At 28.2% G+C, this 20773-nt stretch overlaps 2 protein-coding genes across 2 annotated transcripts; one reads left to right on the top strand and one right to left on the bottom strand.

The window, feature by feature from the left end:
- Positions 1 to 6341: 6341 nt before the first annotated feature.
- On the top strand, positions 6342 to 12657 carry LOC111415922 (gustatory and odorant receptor 22-like). The gene is made up of 5 exons (XM_023047823.2): positions 6342 to 7158; positions 7221 to 7772; positions 7831 to 7980; positions 12293 to 12502; positions 12559 to 12657. Exons 1-5 carry the CDS (start codon positions 6958 to 6960, stop codon positions 12655 to 12657), a joined length of 1212 nt encoding a protein of 403 aa, XP_022903591.2. The 5' UTR covers positions 6342 to 6957.
- A 14-nt stretch (positions 12658 to 12671) lies between these two features.
- LOC111415915 (serine/threonine-protein phosphatase PP1-gamma catalytic subunit B-like) lies at positions 12672 to 18452 on the bottom strand. Its single transcript, XM_023047811.2, has 6 exons — positions 18263 to 18452; positions 18078 to 18206; positions 13636 to 13866; positions 13247 to 13572; positions 13004 to 13138; positions 12672 to 12939 (listed from the first exon to the last, which is right to left on the bottom strand). Exons 1-6 carry the CDS (start codon positions 18303 to 18305, stop codon positions 12913 to 12915), a joined length of 891 nt encoding a protein of 296 aa, XP_022903579.1. The 5' UTR covers positions 18306 to 18452; the 3' UTR covers positions 12672 to 12912.
- Between the last annotated feature and the right edge of the window lie 2321 nt (positions 18453 to 20773).

The following is a 20773-nucleotide window of genomic DNA, read 5'->3' on the forward strand; positions in this document are numbered from 1 at the left end:
AAGATAAACGAGATTTATTAATTAATTATTATTGTAAAGCTTGCATAGTCGTTACATGAGATATAATATTTTTAGTACAATGATTTGTCTGGATAAACAATAACGATACGTATATGATATATTGTTTGGATATATATTATGACAAATATAAATGTTGCCTTTTCGTCAAAATAATAATTAAACAAAAAAAAGTAATATATATATTAATTATTAATTATATGGGAAGTTGTAATCCTGATGCCACTCTTAAAATGTTTGGCGATGCAACAACTTTATGTACATTTGGCAGAAATACATAGTCAAAATAAATTAATTGAAGTTTTTATTACCACTTATGCTGAAAGTGCTACCCCTAAGTAGGAATTGCTTTGTAATACAATAAGATCTCTCTTGTGCTAATATAAAGTGCATAATGGGTAAGTTTTATTAAAGATTAGTTTAATAGGATTAATTTAGGAAATGTTTTATTATTATTTGCCATTTATTGCCACAAATAAGAATACAAAATTAGATACACATAAAAAAAAAATAATAAGAGCAAAAATATATGTTAGTCGGGCAATGGATAAACTTAAACTTAAACAGTATGAGCAGTATCAGCAAATGGATCATTTTATCGCACAAGCGATCTCTGCTAAATGACCGAACAGAACCAAATAAGATTAAGCAAGAAAAAGAGAAAAACAAAGAAAAGACACGAAAAGAGAGAGAGAACGGCTAAAAGAGACCAAAAGTATCTGCCGGATATCAGTTGCCAAGAAGTGAGAGCAGTTGAAGAAAGGAAAAAAGAGAAAGACAAAGAACCAGTGGCTCTTTAAAATATGTCTAAAATTAGCAATGTTAGAAAATTTACGAATTTGAGAAGGCAGTCCATTCCACAGCGCACTCGACTGTACTGTAAATGATATGTGATAAATTTCAGTGGTATGAACAGGAAATGTAAGAATAGTATCAGAACGTCAACGAGTAGCAAGCTCATGAGTTGATAATTGCTGGAACCTATCTGATAAGTACTTTGGGGTGCAGTTATGAAGGATTTTAAATAAAATGGTTAATAAACGAAAGGATCTACGTCCCTAACAAATATAAGTGAGTAGCAAAGATTACGACGGACCACCGGAGGAAGAGAGCACCGAAGTCTTTTTAAAGAGTGGAAGCAAGCATAAACTTTTCTGCAAACATGTTGAATTTGCGGTTTCCAAGACAGTGCAGAATCCATAAGGAATCCAAGATTTTTAACTGTGTCAGAAAACCGTATGACATTTCCATCCAGCATCAGATCACTGCAGGTAGATGGATTAATCTTACCAAGTAATTGACGAGTTTCAAACACAATAGCTTGCGTTTTAACTGAGTTCAACTTCTATCTCCGAGACCACTTCGAGACCTTAGATAGATCGTTATTAAGTCGCACAATAGCTTCCGGAAATTCAGCAATAGTTGTAGTAGTATATATCTGGAGGTCGTCAGAATATAAATGATAATTACACGAGATATAATCAGTAACACTATTAACGAATAAAAAAAAAGTAACGGACCCAATACACTGCCCTAAGGAACACCACATTTGATTGCACAAGCAGAAGAAATTGAAGAGTTAGCGCGTATGCACATGGAAAAGGTAAGATTGAAACCAAGAAACATAGGAGATAGTGAATCCGTAAGCAGAAAGAGACGCCAAAAGAAGGCTGTAATCGACAGAATCAAAAGCCTTGCTGAAATCGAGCAGTACTAGCACAGTAACACATCTGTTGTCGCAGGCATATCTAATATCATCAGTAACTTTAATGAGGGCAGTAGCTGTACTATGCCCACTGCGAAAACCCGATTGCAACTCATTGTGTAAATTAAACCTCTCTAGAAATCCTTGAACCTGTAAATAAACTAAGCGTTCAACAGCTTTTGATAGTACGGATAAAATACTACTTGCTTAGATGGCCACAGGCATGAGTTCGGATCTACCAGTTATATTTTTCGAAATTAAAGGAAATATAAATCAAAATCGATATTTTTTAAAAAAATAAAAATTATTCTTTATTTTAGAGCACCATCTTTAATTTAATAATGCAATTACATAAATTTATCCTAGTTGTATACCTTTCCAGTAGTGATTTTAAACTAACATATTTTATTTAGTAGTATAACTAAGTTATTTAGTCGAGTGTCACACCTCTATCACAAAGGTAACTAATTTACCGATATTAACTTAGTTTTGCTACTAAATATGAGATGTCGCCCGAAAAGTAATTTTTCCAAAAAAATTTTTGGTTTTGCACATTTTTAGTGATTTTTAATTGTGACCGCAACGAGATGAGAAACCTTACCACCTCATCCAGACGAGTTCCTTATCGTATAGTATTATATTGTAGGTGCCATGAAAAAGTACAGTATAAAAACTTGATTAAATGAATATGGGTGTTTACCAAACTTAGCATTTCGATCTACGAGGCGAAATACTTGAGCTGGGGAAGGTAGCCCGAACACTAGAATCCTTTTTAGGTTTTACACTCATCTATATTAATGATACATAGATTGAGATAAAAATGTTTTAAACCAAGAATTTTTAAGATATTTTGACGAAACTTTCATGATTTATAAAGAAAAGTATGTATTTTTTCATGAATCAAATAGTTCTTGAATATCTCTATCCATTCATGAGATAAAAAAATTTTAAATCATCCAGAATTTTTAAGATTTTAAGAAGATAACAATTTTCTACAATCATTTTTAAATGATTGTAAAAGAACGAATTTTTAAGATATTTTGACGAAACATTCATCATTTATAAAGGAAACTATGTATTTTTTCATGAATCAAACAGTTCTTGAATATCTCTATCCGTTCATAACATATAAATTTTTTAAAACAACCAGAATTTAAGATTTTAAGAAGATGAAAATTTTTTACAATCATTTTTTAAAACTAATGAAAGATCGAATTCTTAAGGTATCTTGATGAAACATTCATGATTTATAAAGGAAATAACGTATTTTTTCATGAACCAAATAGTTCTTGAATATTTCTATTCGTTCATGAGGTAAAAACTTTTTAAAATAACCAGAATTTTTACGATTTTACGAAGATAACGATTTTCTACGATCATTTTTAAATAATCGTGAAAAATCGAATTCTTAAGGTATCTTGATGAAACATTCATGATTTATAAAGAAAAGTATGTACTTTTTCAGGAATAAAACCATTCTTGAAAATCTTTATTCATTCTTGAGATAAAAATGTTTTAAACCAAGAATTTTTAAGATTTTTTGAAGATGACAATTTTCTGAAATCAGTTTTAAAAAGTCGTAAAAGAACGAATTTTTAATATATTTTGACGAAACTTTCATGATTTATAAAGAAAAGTATGTATTTTTTCATGAATCAAACGGTTCTTGAATATCTCTATTCGTTCATGAGATAAAAAATTTTTAAAACAACCAGAATTTTTACGATTTTAAGAAGATAACAATTTTCTACAATTATTTTTTAAAACTCATGAAAGATTGAATTCTTAAGGTATCTTGATGAAACATTCATGATTTATAAAGGAAAGTATGTACTTTTTCAGGAATAAAACCATTCTTGAAAATCTTTATTCATTCTTGAGATAAAAATGTTTTAAACCAAGAATTTTTAAGATTTTTTGAAGATGACAATTTTCTGAAATCAGTTTTAAAAAGTCGTAAAAGAACGAATTTTTAATATATTTTGACGAAACTTTCATGATTTATAAAGATAAGTATGTATTTTTTCATGAATCAAACGGTTCTTGAATATCTCTATTCGTTCATGAGACAAAAAAATTTTAAAACATCCAGAATTTTTACGATTTTAAGAAGATAACAATTTTCTACAATCATTTTTAAAAACTCGTGAAAAATCGAATTCTTAAGGTACCTTGATGAAACATTCATGATTTATAAAGAAAAGTATGTACTTTTTCAGGAATAAAACCATTCTTGAAAATCTCTATTCATTCTTGAGATAAAAATGCTTTAAACCAAGAATTTTTAAGATTTTTTGAAGATGACATTTTTCTATAATCAGTTTTAAAAAGTCGTAAAAGAACAAATTTTTAATATATTTTGACGAAACTTTCATGATTTATAAAGAAAAGTATGTATTTTTCCATGAATCAAACGGTTCTTGAATATCTCTATTCGTTCATGAGATAAAAAATTTTTAAAACATCCAGAATTTTTACAATTTTAAAAAAATAACAATTTTCTACAATCATTTTTAAAAACTTGTGAAAAATCGAATTCTTAAGGTATCTTGATGAAACATTCATGATTTATAAAGAAAAGTATGTACTTTTTCAGGAATAAAACCATTCTTGAAAATCTCTATTCATTCTTGAGATAAAAATGCTTTAAACCAAGAATTTTTAAGATTTTTTGAAGATGACATTTTTCTATAATCAGTTTTAAAAAGTCGTAAAAGAACAAATTTTTAATATATTTTGACGAAACTTTCATGATTTATAAAGAAAAGTATGTATTTTTCCATGAATCAAACGGTTCTTGAATATCTCTATTCGTTCATGAGATAAAAAATTTTTAAAACATCCAGAATTTTTACAATTTTAAAAAAATAACAATTTTCTACAATCATTTTTAAAAACTCGTGAAAAATCGAATTCTTAAGGTATCTTGATGAAACATTCATGATTTATAAAGAAAAGTATGTACTTTTTCAGGAATAAAACCATTCTTGAAAATCTCTATTCATTCTTGAGATAAAAATGCTTTAAACCAAGAATTTTTAAGATTTTTTGAAGATGACATTTTTCTATAATCAGTTTTAAAAAGTCGTAAAAGAACAAATTTTTAATATATTTTGACGAAACTTTCATGATTTATAAAGAAAAGTATGTATTTTTCCATGAATTAAACGGTTCTTGAATATCTCTATTCGTTCATGAGATAAAAAATTTTTAAAATATCCAGAATTTTTACAATTTTAAAAAAATAACAATTTTCTACAATCATTTTTAAAAACTCGTGAAAAATCGAATTCTTAAGGTATCTTGATGAAACATTCATGATTTATAAAGAAAAGTATGTACTTTTTTAGGAATAAAACTATTCTTAAAAATCTCTATTCATTCTTGAGATAAAAATGTTTTAAACCAAGAATTTTTAAGATTTTTTGAAGATAACAATGTTCTATAATCAGTTTTAAAAAGTCGTAAAAGAACGAATTTTTAATATATTTTGACGAAACTTTCATCATTTATAAAGAAAAGTATGTATTTTTACATGAATTAAACCGTTCTAGAAAATCTCTATTCGTTCATGAGATAAAAACTGTTTAAAACAAGCAGAATTTTTACGATTATAAGGAGATAACAATTTTCTACAATCATTTTTAAACAGTTGTAAAAGAACAAATTCTTAAGGTATCTTGATGAAACATTTATGATTTATAAAGGAAAGTATGTACTTTTTCAGGAATAAAACCATTCTTGGAAATCTTTATTCATTCTTGAGATAAAAATGTTTTAAACCAAGAATTTTTAAGATTTTTTGAAGATGACAATTTTCTATAATCAGTTTTAAAAAGTCGTAAAAGAACGAATTTTTAATATATTTTGACGAAACTTTCATGATTTATAAAGAAAAGTATGTATTTTTTCATGAATCAAACGGTTCTTGAATATCTCTATTCGTTCATGAGATAAAAAATTTTTAAAACATCCAGAATTTTTACAATTTTAAAAAGATAACAATTTTCTACAATCATTTTTAAAAACTCGTGAAAAATCGAATTCTTAAGGTATCTTGATGAAACATTCATGATTTATAAAGAAAAGTATGTACTTTTTCAGGAATAAAACCATTCTTGAAAATCTTTATTCATTCTTGAGATAAAAATGCTTTAAACCAAGAATTTTTAAGATTTTTTGAAGATGACATTTTTCTATAATCAGTTTTAAAAAGTCGTAAAAGAACAAATTTTTAATATATTTTGACGAAACTTTCATGATTTATAAAGAAAAGTATGTATTTTTTCATGAATCAAACGGTTCTTGAATATCTCTATTCGTTCATGAGATAAAAATTTTTTAAAACAACCAGAATTTTTAAGATTTTAAGAAGATAACAATTTTCTACAATCATTTTTAAACAGTTGTAAAAGAACGAATTTTTAAGATATTTTGACGAAACATTCATCATTTATAAAGAAAAGTATGTATTTTTTCATAAATCAAACAGTTCTTGAATATCTCTATTCGTTCATGAGATAAAAACTTTTTAAAACACCCAGAATTGTAGTTCGAATTAAATAGATCACAACTTTTAGGTTGCTGTGAAATAAATCAAAAAAATGTTTTTGACAGCTCTCAAAATTTATAAAAATGGTTTAAATTTATTGTTAGAAGTATACCTCAAGAACTTTACAAAAAAAAAGTAACTGGTTTTAAGGAAAAAATTTTAATTTGGTTAATAAAAGTTATTTTTTAATTGCGAATAATCTTATTAAAAAAAAATGGAAGATAAGAAGATTATAAAAAGAATAAAAACTAACATTGTCACATCACAAGATTACCCGATGAATCCAAATCCTGAAACTCTTAAAAGTATTGAGAAGATTCACAAATGGGCTTCGTCAAGAGATGACGTGGAAACATCCGATTTAGAAGTTAAAATCAATTTTAAACAAAAAACGATTCAATTTAATTGGCAAGAAAATCAAAAATAACATTTTCTTTTATTTACCACGAATTATTTTAAAATAAAACAAGTAATTATTAATTAAACTTAACTCTCCAATTATCTAATCAATCATAAAAAAAATTTAACGAGTCATTTGAGTTGGACATTAATTGATCTTAAACACACCTTAATTACCCTTTATGTATTCTTAGGGGTTATTTGAGCATTAAACATTCAAATTGAGAGGTTCAAAAAGAAATTTTCTCGCTATTAGTTGAGTTTTAACCTCGAAACAAAAAACATGTTACCCTCACTTTTAGACGACAAAGTATTCCTTTACGAAGATGAATTAAAAATAAAAGGCGTTATCGAAGAGTTTAAACATAGCGCTAGAGCTAGAGACATCAAAGAACGTTCACAATTACCTCAAAACGATGGAAAAGTCATTGACGAACACGACCAATTTTATAGGGATCACAAATTATTACTAAAATTATTTCAGGTTTATTTTAATTAAAAACAAATTACGCTTTAATTTTGATTAATGACAATTTTTTTTATTAGATATTAGGTGTCATGCCTGTGCAAAGAGGTCAAATCGGTAAAATAACCTTCAGCTGGTTTAGTATCCCGACTATTTACGCGTATTGTTTTTACGTAATAACAACAATACTGGTTTTATTGGTGGGTTACGAAAGAATCATTATTTTAACCCAAAAAAGTAAAAAATTCGACGAATACATCTACTCGATCATTTTCGTCGTATTTTTGGTACCACATTTTTGGATTCCTTTCGTTGGTTGGGGCGTAGCCAAAGATGTTTGCGATTACAAAAACAGCTGGGGATTTTTTCAATTAGATTATTATAAAATCACGGGAAAATCTTTAGAATTCCCCCATTTAAGCGTTTTAATCATCATTATTAGTTCGGGGTGTTTAATTTTAGCAATTATTTTTTTATTAACGCTAAGCGCTTTATTAGAAGGATTTACGATGTATCACACAACAGCTTATATTCATATCATTACCATGATTAATATGAACTGTGCTTTGTGGTATATTAATTGTAGAGCGATTGGAAATGCTAGTAAATCGGTTGCTGATAGTTTTGAACAAGTTAATTAATTTTTTTGTGGGTTTTTCCCCTAAGTGTTAATTGTTTTGCTTTTTTTAGGATGTTAAAGAATATTGTGCTGGATATATCGTTAAACATTATAGGGTTTTATGGTTGAATTTAAGCGAGATTTTGCAAAAATTGGGGAATGCCTATGCAAGAACTTATTCGACTTACTCATTATTTATGATTACCAACATAACTATTGCGGTAATTTTTAAAACGATTATAAATTATCATTACCCAACACTTTTTTTTTCTTATACACCACTACGTGTAGTTTATGTCGTGTTTCATGCTGATTCTGAAACTAATCTTAAATTTATATTCGTAATCTTCATAAAATAACCTTTAAAGTGAGTCCAAACTTGACGCATTTATCTCAAAAAACCAAAAAGTTCGAAATAACAACTTTTAATTTTGACATATTTGTCAACTACATAAAAAATCCTTTAAAATGAGTCCAAACTCGACATATTTGACTTTGATATTAATGGAGATACAATCACTTCCGGTTTGAAACGTCAATTTTGACATATTTGTCATCTTCATTAAAAAACCTTTAAAATGAGTCCAAACAAGACGCACTTATCTCAAAAAACAAAAAAGTTATAATAAAAAACAGTAAACCCGAAGTTAGCAACAATGAAGATAGCAATTTAATTTTTAAATATTAATACCAACCTTAATTTTTGATTTTTTTTTATTATATTTTTGTTTTTATGACAAATATGTCAAAATTGAGGTTGACATTTGAAACCTGAAGTTAGTTATTTATCATATAATAGACAAATAGACAACTTCATGGCGTTCTTTCACGCACTTATCTCAAAAAACAAAAAAGTTTGAATAAAAAACATTAAACCCGAAGTTAACAATAATGAAGATAGCAATTTAATTTTTAAATATTAATACCAACCTTAATTTTTGATTTTTTTTTATTATATTTTTGTTTTTATGACTAATATGTCAAAATTGAGGTTGACATTTGAAACCGGAAGTTAGTTATCATATAATAGACAAATAGACAACTTCATGGCGTTCTTTCACGCACTTATCTCAAAAAACAAAAAAGTTAGAATAAAAAACATTAAACCCAAAGTTAGCAACAATGAAGATAGCAATTTAATTTTTAAATATTAATCCCAACCTTAATCTTTGATTTTTTTTTTATTATATTTTTGTTTTTATGACAAATATGTCAAAATTGAGGTTGACATTTGAAACCTGAAGTTAGTTATCATATAATAGACAAATAGACAACTTCATGGCGTTCTTTCACGCACTTATCTCAAAAAACAAAAAAGTTTGAATAAAAAACAGTAAACCCGAAGTTAGCAACAATGAAGATAGCAATTTAATTTTTAAATATTAATACCAACCTTAATTTTTGATTTTTTTTTATTATATTTTTGTTTTTATGACAAATATATCAAAATTGAGGTTGACATTTGAAACCTGAAGTTAGTTATCATATAATAGACAAATAGACAACTTCATGGCGTTCTTTCACGCACTTATCTCAAAAAACAAAAAAGTTAGAATAAAAAACAATAAGAAGTTAGTAACAATGAAGATAGCAATTTAATTTTTAAATATTAATACCAACCTTAATCTTTTATTTTTTTTTAATTATAATTTTGTTTTTGTGACAAATATTAAGACATTTTATAAAAATTACAAATATGTCAAAATTGACATTGACATTCTTAACCGGAAGTTGACCATAACTTCCTTAATGTTGAAGATAAATATGTCGTGTTTGTACTCATTTTAAAGAATTTTTAATGAAGATTATAAATATGTCCAAATTGAGGTTGACATTTTAAACCTGAAGTTAGTTATAATATAATAAAAGTTTTATAACTGAAGTTAGTCACTTTTCAGCACTTTCTTTTTACTTTTAACGTGTTTTTTGGGTCATTTCACATTGATTAAAAAAAATTGTCGAATTTTAAGCCACATGATGATTTCGACTTTGATATGTGATCTTTTTTAACAAAAGAAAAAGAAATATTAAGAATCTTGTTTGTAAAATGGATAGGATGAGGGATGTTAATCTATTTGTGGAGTCTCTGAAGGTGGCCAATGGCCGAAACTAGTTAGACTTAAATTCTATATAAAATAGAAACCAGTTGAAAAGTACAAAATCAAATTTTACATAATTTTCTTCAAAAATTTTTACACGAAACATCATTTTGACTCCAGTAATTGTGATTAAATTTATGCTACGACTTACAGAAACACCCTGTATAATCGTAAAACGACTAACCAAGCGGATTCTGTGATACAAATAGATAGGCACCAAACAATTTTCAATAGTTTGAGCCTGTCTATTCTGAGAAGTCATAGATTTAGAGAGATGAAAACGAAAATCCCGTTTTACTCAACATTGTTCATTTGTCGCTTAGTCAAGTGATGCATAACGGGGTCCAATTATTGTGTAGCGTTGCTCTAAGAACTAAAATCATACGGATTTAGCCGTTTTAAGAAACGTATGGCTAAACCCAATGTTTTTAGGTCTAATGTTAGTTCTAGTGACAGTGCAAGTGTAAAACTAGAACTAACACTATACCTAGAACTAGAATCATTTGGGTTTAGCCGTCTTTAGAGACGTTCGGCTAAACCCGAATGATTCTAGTTCTAGGTATAGTGTTAGTTCTATATAGGAACAGTGCTAATGTAAAACTAGAACTAACACTAGACTAACAACAATGAAATGTTGGCTGATTATTGTTGGACATTGATATCAGAAAGTACCGAAGAACAGTATAAAAGAAAAGTAAAAAGAATAACATTTTAAGACAGCAGGATAGCATATAGTGACTATTTCATATTATTTCACACTTTCAATTAGCAAATGCTAGAACTAACACTAGAACTAGAAACATTCGAGTTTAGTAATAGCTGAGTGTAACATATTGATCCGATACTGACGTCATTTTCTGGATTACAAAAGAACAAAGGATGTAGCAATCTTTTAGATTCTACTTTCTTCATCTACTTTCGACTAGGAATGTATCCCTGTTTCTCAAGCCTTATGTTTGGACTTTACTCCACACACGAGAACAACCAGCTCTGTGCCCATCAATCTCCTCTCATCCATTCTTTCCACATGCTCCTTCCACCTTTTCTTTCTTACTTTTCTCCATTTTACTACATCCTGTATGTTACATCTTTCTCTCATCTGAGGTCTGCCTATCTCGCAGTGTCATATTCAACATAGATCTCAAAACTTTCATCTCCATCACCCTCATCCTCTGTTTACTCTTCTATGTTTCTGCTGGCGTCTCGGTGCCATATGTTAGTATGGGTCATATCATGGTTTTATATATTTTCATTTTTCTTTTTATAAGCAGGTATTTGTTCTGCCATATAGTGTTCCTTAGATAGCCTGCCACTTGTGTTACTCTTGTAACTTGTGCTTCCTTACATAGATCTCGATAGCTTGTAATTTTTACACCTAGATATTTAACATGCACAACTTGTTCTATTATACAGTCTTCAGTTTGTAGTTTGCAGCGTCTTGGTTCTTTCGATATTACCATACATTTTGTTTGTTCCGTTGATAGTTTCATATTGTATTGTTTAGCTGCTATGTTGAAGTGAAACATAGCAAACTAAGTTAACATTTTGGGTCCCTATCTTGTATCCTAGTTTGGGTTTGATGGCTTCTATTATGCGGTTCATTAGTACATAGTACTTCGTTTATGCCTCGTGTAGTCATTATTTTAATAGAATTGTTGGTGTGTATGTCGTCTACTATTTGTGCTGGTACATTTTCATCTTCTAATATATCGATAACATCCTCTTTCTTAACTCGATCAAAGACTTTAGGCAAGTCGACGAAACAGAAAAAGGCGGGATTATTAAATTCTATTGATTTTTCTATAATCTGCTTAATAATAAAGATTACATCCGTTGTGTCTCTTTGTTTCGGAATCCCTGCTGCTCTTCTGCTATTTCTGCAATTTCTTTTGTAATCTAGATTGTTATAAATCCTGTGTGGTAGGATCTTCTCTGTGAATTTTTTCTGTTGTATAGATTTGGTTTTTTGGCTATATCCATATTTATCTTACAAAGTACCATTCCATGATCAATTCCAATATTTGCAAAAGTCGGTAGCCGACTTTCTGACATTATTGCTGGTCCATGGATGTTGACGTTTATGATCAAAGAAAGTTGAAGCTCCTCCCTACTCTAATTTAAGTCGCCTTCATTAATTTTTTGTTTGATTCCAGGTATAACATCTCTTCTGATGTGTCCATTAATATGTTTTATCTAATAGATCTTGAAGAGTGTTACAAAATGCATTCCTTTCATGTTTGGGTCTTTCAGTTTGTGGAGCATATATAGATATGATATAGAATTCTGAGTTCTTTGATTCACATAGAGTGTGTGTTAATAATGTTATTATTAATATTCCCACCACAGCATTCGCTCTTTCAGATTTCTCAGTTCCTTTCCTTTCCTTCGTGTTTCATTAGATATCTAATAAATTAGATAATTTTAATCTTAATAGATTTATGGACTTACATCTGAAATTGTCGACCATGGCTTTCGATTTACATTCAAAGAAACGGGTTTATTAGTTGATGCAGGTTATTGCATGGTTTTACTTTATATTTTTTGCGATTGCTCGCATAACGCTTCTGTTAACATAGCAAGTAGAGTGCAAACGACTTTGTTAAACATGGATTTAACATCCGTTGATACATCAACTATAAAAGAGGTAAAAATAAATGTTAAGTACGCTTTTTTGAGGTTTAATTAATTTTTTTGGCGTAGATTGAATTGTTTTTAATAGCTATTGAGATGAATCCGCCAAAGGTATCATTGAGGGGTTATACAATTGTTAATAGGGAACTTATATCATCGGTGAGTTAATAATAACAACAAAATATTAATTAACAGCTCCTTATTATCACAATAATATCGATATTATAACATTTTTTTTGTTCTTAGAGTGTCTCTACAATGGCAATTTATCTCATCGTTTTGTTGCAATTCAAGATTAGCCTCATAAGAGAAAGTAATAACTTATTACTTTACACAAACAAAACATCCTTATAAATAAAAAATAATTAATAATTAAAAAAATAGGCGAATACGTAATAGTTTAAAAAATGTTAAATAATTAAGTTATTTTTTTATTTTCGGTCTTAGAACCTGTAATGCAAAGAAAATTGTTATTAAACGTATTCATAAACGTTGTATATTTCATTATAATTACCTTAAATGTGCATAATAATTCTTCATTCACCGAAAGTAAAGCTCCAGCGTTATCGAATAAACCGCAATAATTAGGTGCTGAGAAAATTGTAACTAATTTTCTTGATGCGAAAAATTCATAACCATCTTCAACTACCTAAAAATTAATCTTATCTAATTTTCGCCTCTACACAATCTCATCGAATGCGCAATTAATTAAATCCTTTATTATATAATTATTAAATTAATTAAATTAATTATTTACCTGATGCGCTCTGATGATCAAATCAAAATCGTGTTTATTCAAAAACTTAGCAACGATATCCGGCCCGAAAGTAAATGAAACCCCTCTATCGTTTAAGTTCCAACCTAAGTCGGGCGTTGGATCTGACCAAAGTAAATCGGCTAATAAACCTTCATTTGGGATGTCTATCGGTCTTCTTATTTTTGCAATTTGACCAACGTCTAATAAATCAGGGCTTAATCCCCCGTGGCAAGCGAATATTTTGTCGTCAATTACCGCGGCGAACGGTAAACACTCGAAAACGTCGGTGAATGTTTTAAAAAGTTTGATATTGTATCGTCTTTTACCTAAAACAATGTTAATAAATATAAATAAATTATATGAAACAGTTAATAAATGAAATAAATTACATTCATCAAAAAAGCCGTAGATTCTACAAACTGAGGCGCATTCGTGGTTTCCTCGTAAAAGGAAAAAATTTTCCGGGTATTTCACTTTATACGCTAATAAAAGGCAAATTGTTTCTAACGATTGTTTTCCTCTATCTACATAATCTCCTAGAAATAAATAATTTGATTGCGGTGGAAGACCTCCTTGTGTAAAAATATCTAACAGATCTGCATATTGTCCGTGAATATCACCTAAAAAGAAATAATTATAATAATTTGAATCTAATAATAACATTTATTTGTTATAATTACTAAATTAAACTTTAAAGGTACAAAATAACAGAAACAAGTTAAACGTTATTTAAAATTTTATCTCGTTTCTTAAAAACTTAAATGGATTTAGGTACTAAAAGCATACATCATGAATCATGACATGAAACTGCGTTGAACATTAAATTCAACCGCTAGTTTAATTCGGAAAAGCATACATGAACAATGAATAAGGATTAGGAAGTGTTGCTGGAGGTAACAACACAAAATATATCTTTACTTATATTATAGCGGCAAAGATAAGAATGAAAGACCAGCAACTGGTGTCGCACTACTGTTGCATGAGAGGTTCTAAGATAACATCGTCGACATAAAATATCTCTCTGACAGAATACTGCAGGTGACCATCAACTTGCAGAAGTGTAAACTCACGGCTTTGGCCGGATATTAAAAACCTATTACTTAATACTCCACCATTCACAGGAATTAGTATCTCTTTTAGGTTTTGGACACTGCAGATAATAATCAAGTTCAACCCCAATAGGAGTTTTTTCATTAGCAACCTCATTGTAACATTTTTGAATAGAGTGGATTCGATGTTCATCGTGAATAATTTAATAAAAGTTTATTATATTTATACTTTGTTTCGGTGCTACATGTTACATGTTTCGATCCTTCATGGAATCTTCATCAGGCATGACATCAGTATGATGAATAAAAAACAACAAGCAAATCTGCAGTAAGTAATTATGAGACATATTCAAAGCAAGCTATGGGGAGGAAGGCGATCAGATCTCTGTAGCGTTTATGATATTCCTTCAGGGAGGCGGCATCACAACTTCAAAGAGGAAAATGGAAAAATTATTATTATTATTGTAACAATCCCAATACGATATATAAAATCTCTTGTTGCAGTTTCGTCTAGTTTTCTTCTCTTCGCTTGTAATTCCTTATCACATTCATTACTAACAGAACTGTCGCTGTTATCACTTTTGATTATTAATTAAAGTATCCTCTTTTTAATGCAAAAAACCGTTTTGAAAAATCACTTTTAGTTCTTGAGAAAAAAATTTTTGAAATAATCGTCAATTTTTTCGAATTTTACAATTTTCGCCGATTAAGTTTTAAAAATTCATATAAAATCCACTTCTTGGAATATGAGTATGAAAATTTCCCTAACTGTTAATAAAAGTGTCCTCTTTCCAATGAACCAACCCGTTTTGAAAAATAACTTTTAGTTTTTGAGAAAACAATATTTGAAGTTTTGTTAAAATTCTCGATGTTGCAATTTTAATCGATAATTTTCAAAATTCGCTATAAAATTCATTTCTTGAAGGATCCTTGTGGAAGTATCACCAATTATTAATTAAAGTATTCTCTTTTTAATGCAAAAAGCCGTTTGGAAAAATCACTTTTAGTTCTTGAGAAAAAAATTTTTGAAATAATCGACAATTTTTTCGAATTTTGCAATTTTCGACGATTAAGTTTTAAAAATTCGTATAAAATCGATTTCTTAGAATATGAGTATGGAAATTTCCCGAAATGTTAATAAAAGTGTCCTCTTTCCAGTACACCAACACGTTTTGAAAAATAACTTTTAGTTATTGAGAAAACAATATTTGAAGTTTTGATAAAATTTTCGATGTTGCAATTTTCATCGACAACTTTCAAAATTCGCTATAAAATGTATTTCTTGAAGAATCCTTGTGGAAATATCAGCAATTATTAATTAAAGTATCCTCTTTTTATTGCAAAAAGCCGTTTTGAAAAATCACTTTTAGTTGTTGAGAAATAAATTTTTGAAACGATCGACAATTTTTTCGAATTTTGCAATTTTCGCCGATTAAGTTTTAAAAATTCGTATAAAATCGATTTCTTGAAATATGAGTATGAAAATTTCCCGAAATGTTAATAAAAGTGTCCTCTTTCCAATGAACCAACCCGTTTTGAAAAATAACTTTTAGTTATTGAGAAAACAATATTTGAAGTTTTGATAAAATTTTCGATGTTGCAATTTTCATCGACAACTTTCAAAATTCGCTATAAAATGTATTTCTTGAAGAATCCTTGTGGAAATATCAGCAATTATTAATTAAAGTATCCTCTTTTTATTGCAAAAAGCCGTTTTGAAAAATCACTTTTAGTTGTTGAGAAATAAATTTTTGAAATGATCGACAATTTTTTCGAATTTTGCGATTTTCGCCGATTAAGTTTTAAAAATTCGTATAAAATCGATTTCTTGGAATATGAGTATGAAAATTTCCCGAAATGTTAATAAAAGTGTCCTCTTTCCAATGAACCAACCCGTTTTAAAAAATAACTTTCAGTTTTTGAGAAAACAATGTTTGAAGTTTTGTTAAAATTTTCGATGTTGCAATTTTCATCGATAATTTTCAAAATTCGCTATAAAATTAATTTCTTGAAGGATCCTTGTGGAAATATCACCAATTATTAATGAAAGTATCCTCTTTTTAATGCAAAAAGCCGTTTTGAAAAATCACTCTTAGTTCTTGAGAAATAAATTCTCAATCACTAAAATAGACCAATTCTATTAGACCCTTCAGGATTGTGTTTCCAATTCAGTATGCCAAGATCAAACAGATTTTCTGGACGACCGCCCACAAGGTGAATTAGCTGGAATTCTTCACCCCAGACAAACTTTAAATTATAGAGATATACATATATCATTTAGACGTCTCTAAATTATAGAGTACAAGGCAATGGCCTTAAAAAGAGTAAGAAAAAAATTAATAAAATCAAAATTTCAATCAACTGCCATTGTCGAAATTGCATATTCTATGTTGAAATTGTTGTTTCATACTGAGGTGTTGTTTGAATGGAGTAAAATTTTTAAGATTCCATATCAATATGTCATAAAATAGAATCAGCGGTAAATAAATATATCTGATATGTGATAAAACGATACATAAAATAATATTGTGATAATTAGTTATTATTCGTGAACTTAATAACAAGTATCTAAATTATTATCACAATAATTGAACTCAAACATTTGATAAATAGAGTCACTAGATTATTGGTTAATAGAAGAATCTATCTGTGTTTACATTTATTATCAAAAATCTGTTAATAGAGAATAATTTAGTGTATTTTACATCATACTCTGACAAAAAATGACAAGTATAGGTTATGTTGAAACGTCAAAAACACATCCTTTTAAAAATTTTAATAAAAACGTTAATTGTTATATAAAGAAACGAAAATTAACTTAATTGATAAATTTATGTTATTATTTACTAAAAAAAATATCCTGGTAATTAACCAAATTAATATTTACTTAAAAAAATATAAAAATAATTAGTGACAATCACTTCTACCAACTTACTATTTAAATAGTTAAATAGTATCAAGTGACAATTTAAAAATGACATTTAAACGCCACTTTGACGTATTATATTAATTTTACAAATTTATCATTGAAATTAAACCGCTTTGTTTACGTTTTTGTAAAATAACTTTCAATTCATTTTAATAACAAGAATACGAGCTTTGCACATGAAAACGATAATTATACGCTAACCAGTTTAGCGGTTGCGGTTAAATTTTCAAGTTACACTTAAAATATTGAAACCTTGAGTGACGTAGAAAATGTTATTAAAAGAAAAGGCGTATTCTTGTTTTGAACAAGAAGTATAACTTATTCTTTTTCAAGTCTCAAATCACGTTTTTCTTATAAAAAAGTACCTTTTTTTCATTTAATTACGGCAATTACTGTAAAAAAACCTAACAATTAGTTTCTTTTTTACGATTTCAACATAAAGAATGTTTGATGATTCATAAGAATTCCAAGTTCGAAAGAGCGAGAAAAATTTCAACGTGAGATTATAATTTTGATAATTTTTTTTTATATCCTGTAGATTACTTATCGACAACGCAATTGTAATACGATTAGAAACATAATTTTAGCAGGATTCAAAGCAAAATTCGGGTACCTTAATTAAACAGTAAAAAAAAATTGTTAAAAAATAAAAAGATAACCATATTCCGTAGAAGATAATAAAATAAAAATATAATAATAACTTATCAATTAAATATTAATGATAAAAATAATGTTTTACCCGATAATACAACCAGATAAGTAAGTTAATATTAAATGAAAAATATAAAATACGTAATAACAATCGACTCGAAATGATATATTTAATTAATAAAAAAATTGTAATCGGACTCACCTACAATATTTAACGGGGCTTCTAATTCTAATAACGATGGTTGTGATAACAATATTTCTCTTGATTTCAAACACAAAGCCTTTAAAGTTGTTTCAGGCAAGAACCCACCTTTACTTTTGTTTGTTTTCGCTAAAAAAAAATAAACGATAAAATTGTGAATATAATTAAAAATGAATTTAAGCAACCTGTAAGTAGTTTGTTAATAACTTCTTCGACATTTAAAGCCATTTTATTTGTTAATCCTTGTAGTGTGATAGAGAGGTAAACGAACAATAAAACCGTAACTCAACGTTATCTACATGACAATTTCGAACGTACTGGTTCTCGTTATCTACACTTGCTTTATGGATTACATACCGCTGTCGATAATTTTTTATTTTGCTATGCTTCATGTTTTTACACAATGTTCCCCACCTTGGATAGGACAATGTACAAAAGAAAATAAAAATTTACAAATTCTTTTTTCAAATAAATTTGAAACGTGAAAATAAATATTTTCTTTTTTAATTTACATTATTACAAATAATATTTTAATATATCCTTGAAAAGAAAGATTTTTTTTTAAATTTTTTGAAATTAAATTTCAATTTAAAGTAGCTCCATCTATGTTTTGGTTTAGTAACTATCCGTAATATTATTATTACAGGTTCCTATAATAATGACATTAATTATATTTGAATTTCCTAACATAATTAAAAAAAATTAAAATATCGATTATTGTAAATTGATACAGTGAAAGCTCTAATAAGCTGACAATTCCACTACTTTTACTTACTTATGAGAAAAGACAACTCAAATTAAAGTACAGTGGCAGACAAAAATCTACATAGCATTGAATTATGAGATAAAAATAAAAATGTTGTGTCTCAGTGTTACAGGGAAAAGAAAAAATATAATGGCTATCGTAAATCTGATGCTGAAACATATTTTATTTTTTATCAAAATTTCTTTAAATTTCCATTGTCGATCTTGGATTTCGCTATTAAATCATCTTTCTTTAATGGACTCATAAGACGGATGATATCATGTGTATTTCTTTCTAAAAGAGTCTGCCTAGTAGTCCGTAGATTAACAATTAAAAGTAGAACTAATACTAGAAGTAGAAAGTTTCGAGTTTAGCCGTACGTCTCTTAATACAGCTAAATACGAATATTTCTAGTTCTAGTATACTTTTATTGATCTAAAACTAGAACTAACACTAGACCTAGAACTAGAAATGATCGGGTTTGTAGGTCTAGTGTTAGTTCCAGTTTTAATAGTTATTCAGCCCTATATTTTTATTAAACTAAAACGCACAGCTAAACCCGAATATTTCTAGGTCTAATATTAGTTTTAGCGTTTAATATACAGGGGGTGTGTCAAATGTCTGGAATATAGCTAATAACTTCGCCATTTGTGGTTTTAAAGAAAAAAAATTCAAATACAAGTTTCTTTATTAATCGTGGCGCATTTTTTGGCGATATTTGCTTGTTTGTATTGTTTTTTGTTCCGTTGCTATGGCAACCAACATTGACATTTTAAATGGGATGCATATGGTTTTTTTGTATACTTTGATAGAGGATAAATCTCTCTGCGTTGACCATATCAAATCATATGATTGTATAAGAAAATAAGCTTAAACTGTCAATTTTTTGACATTTAAAAGTGACAACTGCGTTATTTCGGCGCCTACTTTAATTGTAATTTGCTGAATTAATATTTTCAGAGAACGCATTTTTTCTCGATTTCTTTCTTATACAATCATATGATTTGATATGTTCATCACGTAGAGCGATTTATTCTCTATAAAAAAATTAAAAAAAAAACATATGCATCCCATTTAAAATAACAATCTTGGTTGCCATAGCAACGAAACAAAAAAGCAAATGTAAACAAGCAAATATCGCCAAAAAATGCGCCACAATGAATAAAGAATTTTTTATTTGAAACATTTTTCTTTAAAACCATAAATGGCGAAGTTATTGGCTATATCCAGACTTTTGACACACTCTGTATACAGGGTGTCTCACGTAACTGGTTCGTTAGAACTTTTTTAGGTTCCAGTATTTGTACAGTTTTGAAATTTTGGTAGTATGTGTTGTTCAGTCGGAACTTTCGATCTAAAATATTTTCAAGATGGCTGCCACTTCCGGTCTACCGGAAGTAGACCATAACTTCGTTATTTTAAATGGAATGCTATAGTTTTTATTGCACCTTTTAATTGTACGTAAAAAAATATGTTGACTTTCATAAAAGGTATTGGTACCTAGCGTTTTTTGTTTTTGAGTTATTTTGGTTTTAAACTTTTTTTTTGATAAATTTCAACATGCTCTTTAAAACTCTATATCTCAGCCAAAGTTCATTCAAAAAAGATTTACTTTGGAACGATTACTCTTCAGATGTTGTCAAATAGATTGCCATTTGTTGTATCGGAGTATCTTATACAGGATGGTCAAAAATTGAATTACAGTTTCTCCATATTCAATGGTGAGAAAGTCGAAAATTTTAAATGGAACGCCCTATATTTTATTAACATACACGAAAGGGAATTTAATTCTCTACAATTTATCTATACACATTCCTATACTTATTTATTGTAGTTTCTCTCATATTCGTAAATTTATCAAAACATGCAGAAAATGCAGGAAACCGTTTGTATTTTTATTAGAAGGCCATAACATTTTGACAGTTTTTTGTTTAATTTATTTCCATTATTA

The sequence above is a fragment of the Onthophagus taurus genome, chromosome 11 (assembly GCF_036711975.1).
Source record: "Onthophagus taurus isolate NC chromosome 11, IU_Otau_3.0, whole genome shotgun sequence".
Taxonomy (NCBI): Eukaryota; Metazoa; Arthropoda; class Insecta; order Coleoptera; family Scarabaeidae; genus Onthophagus; species Onthophagus taurus.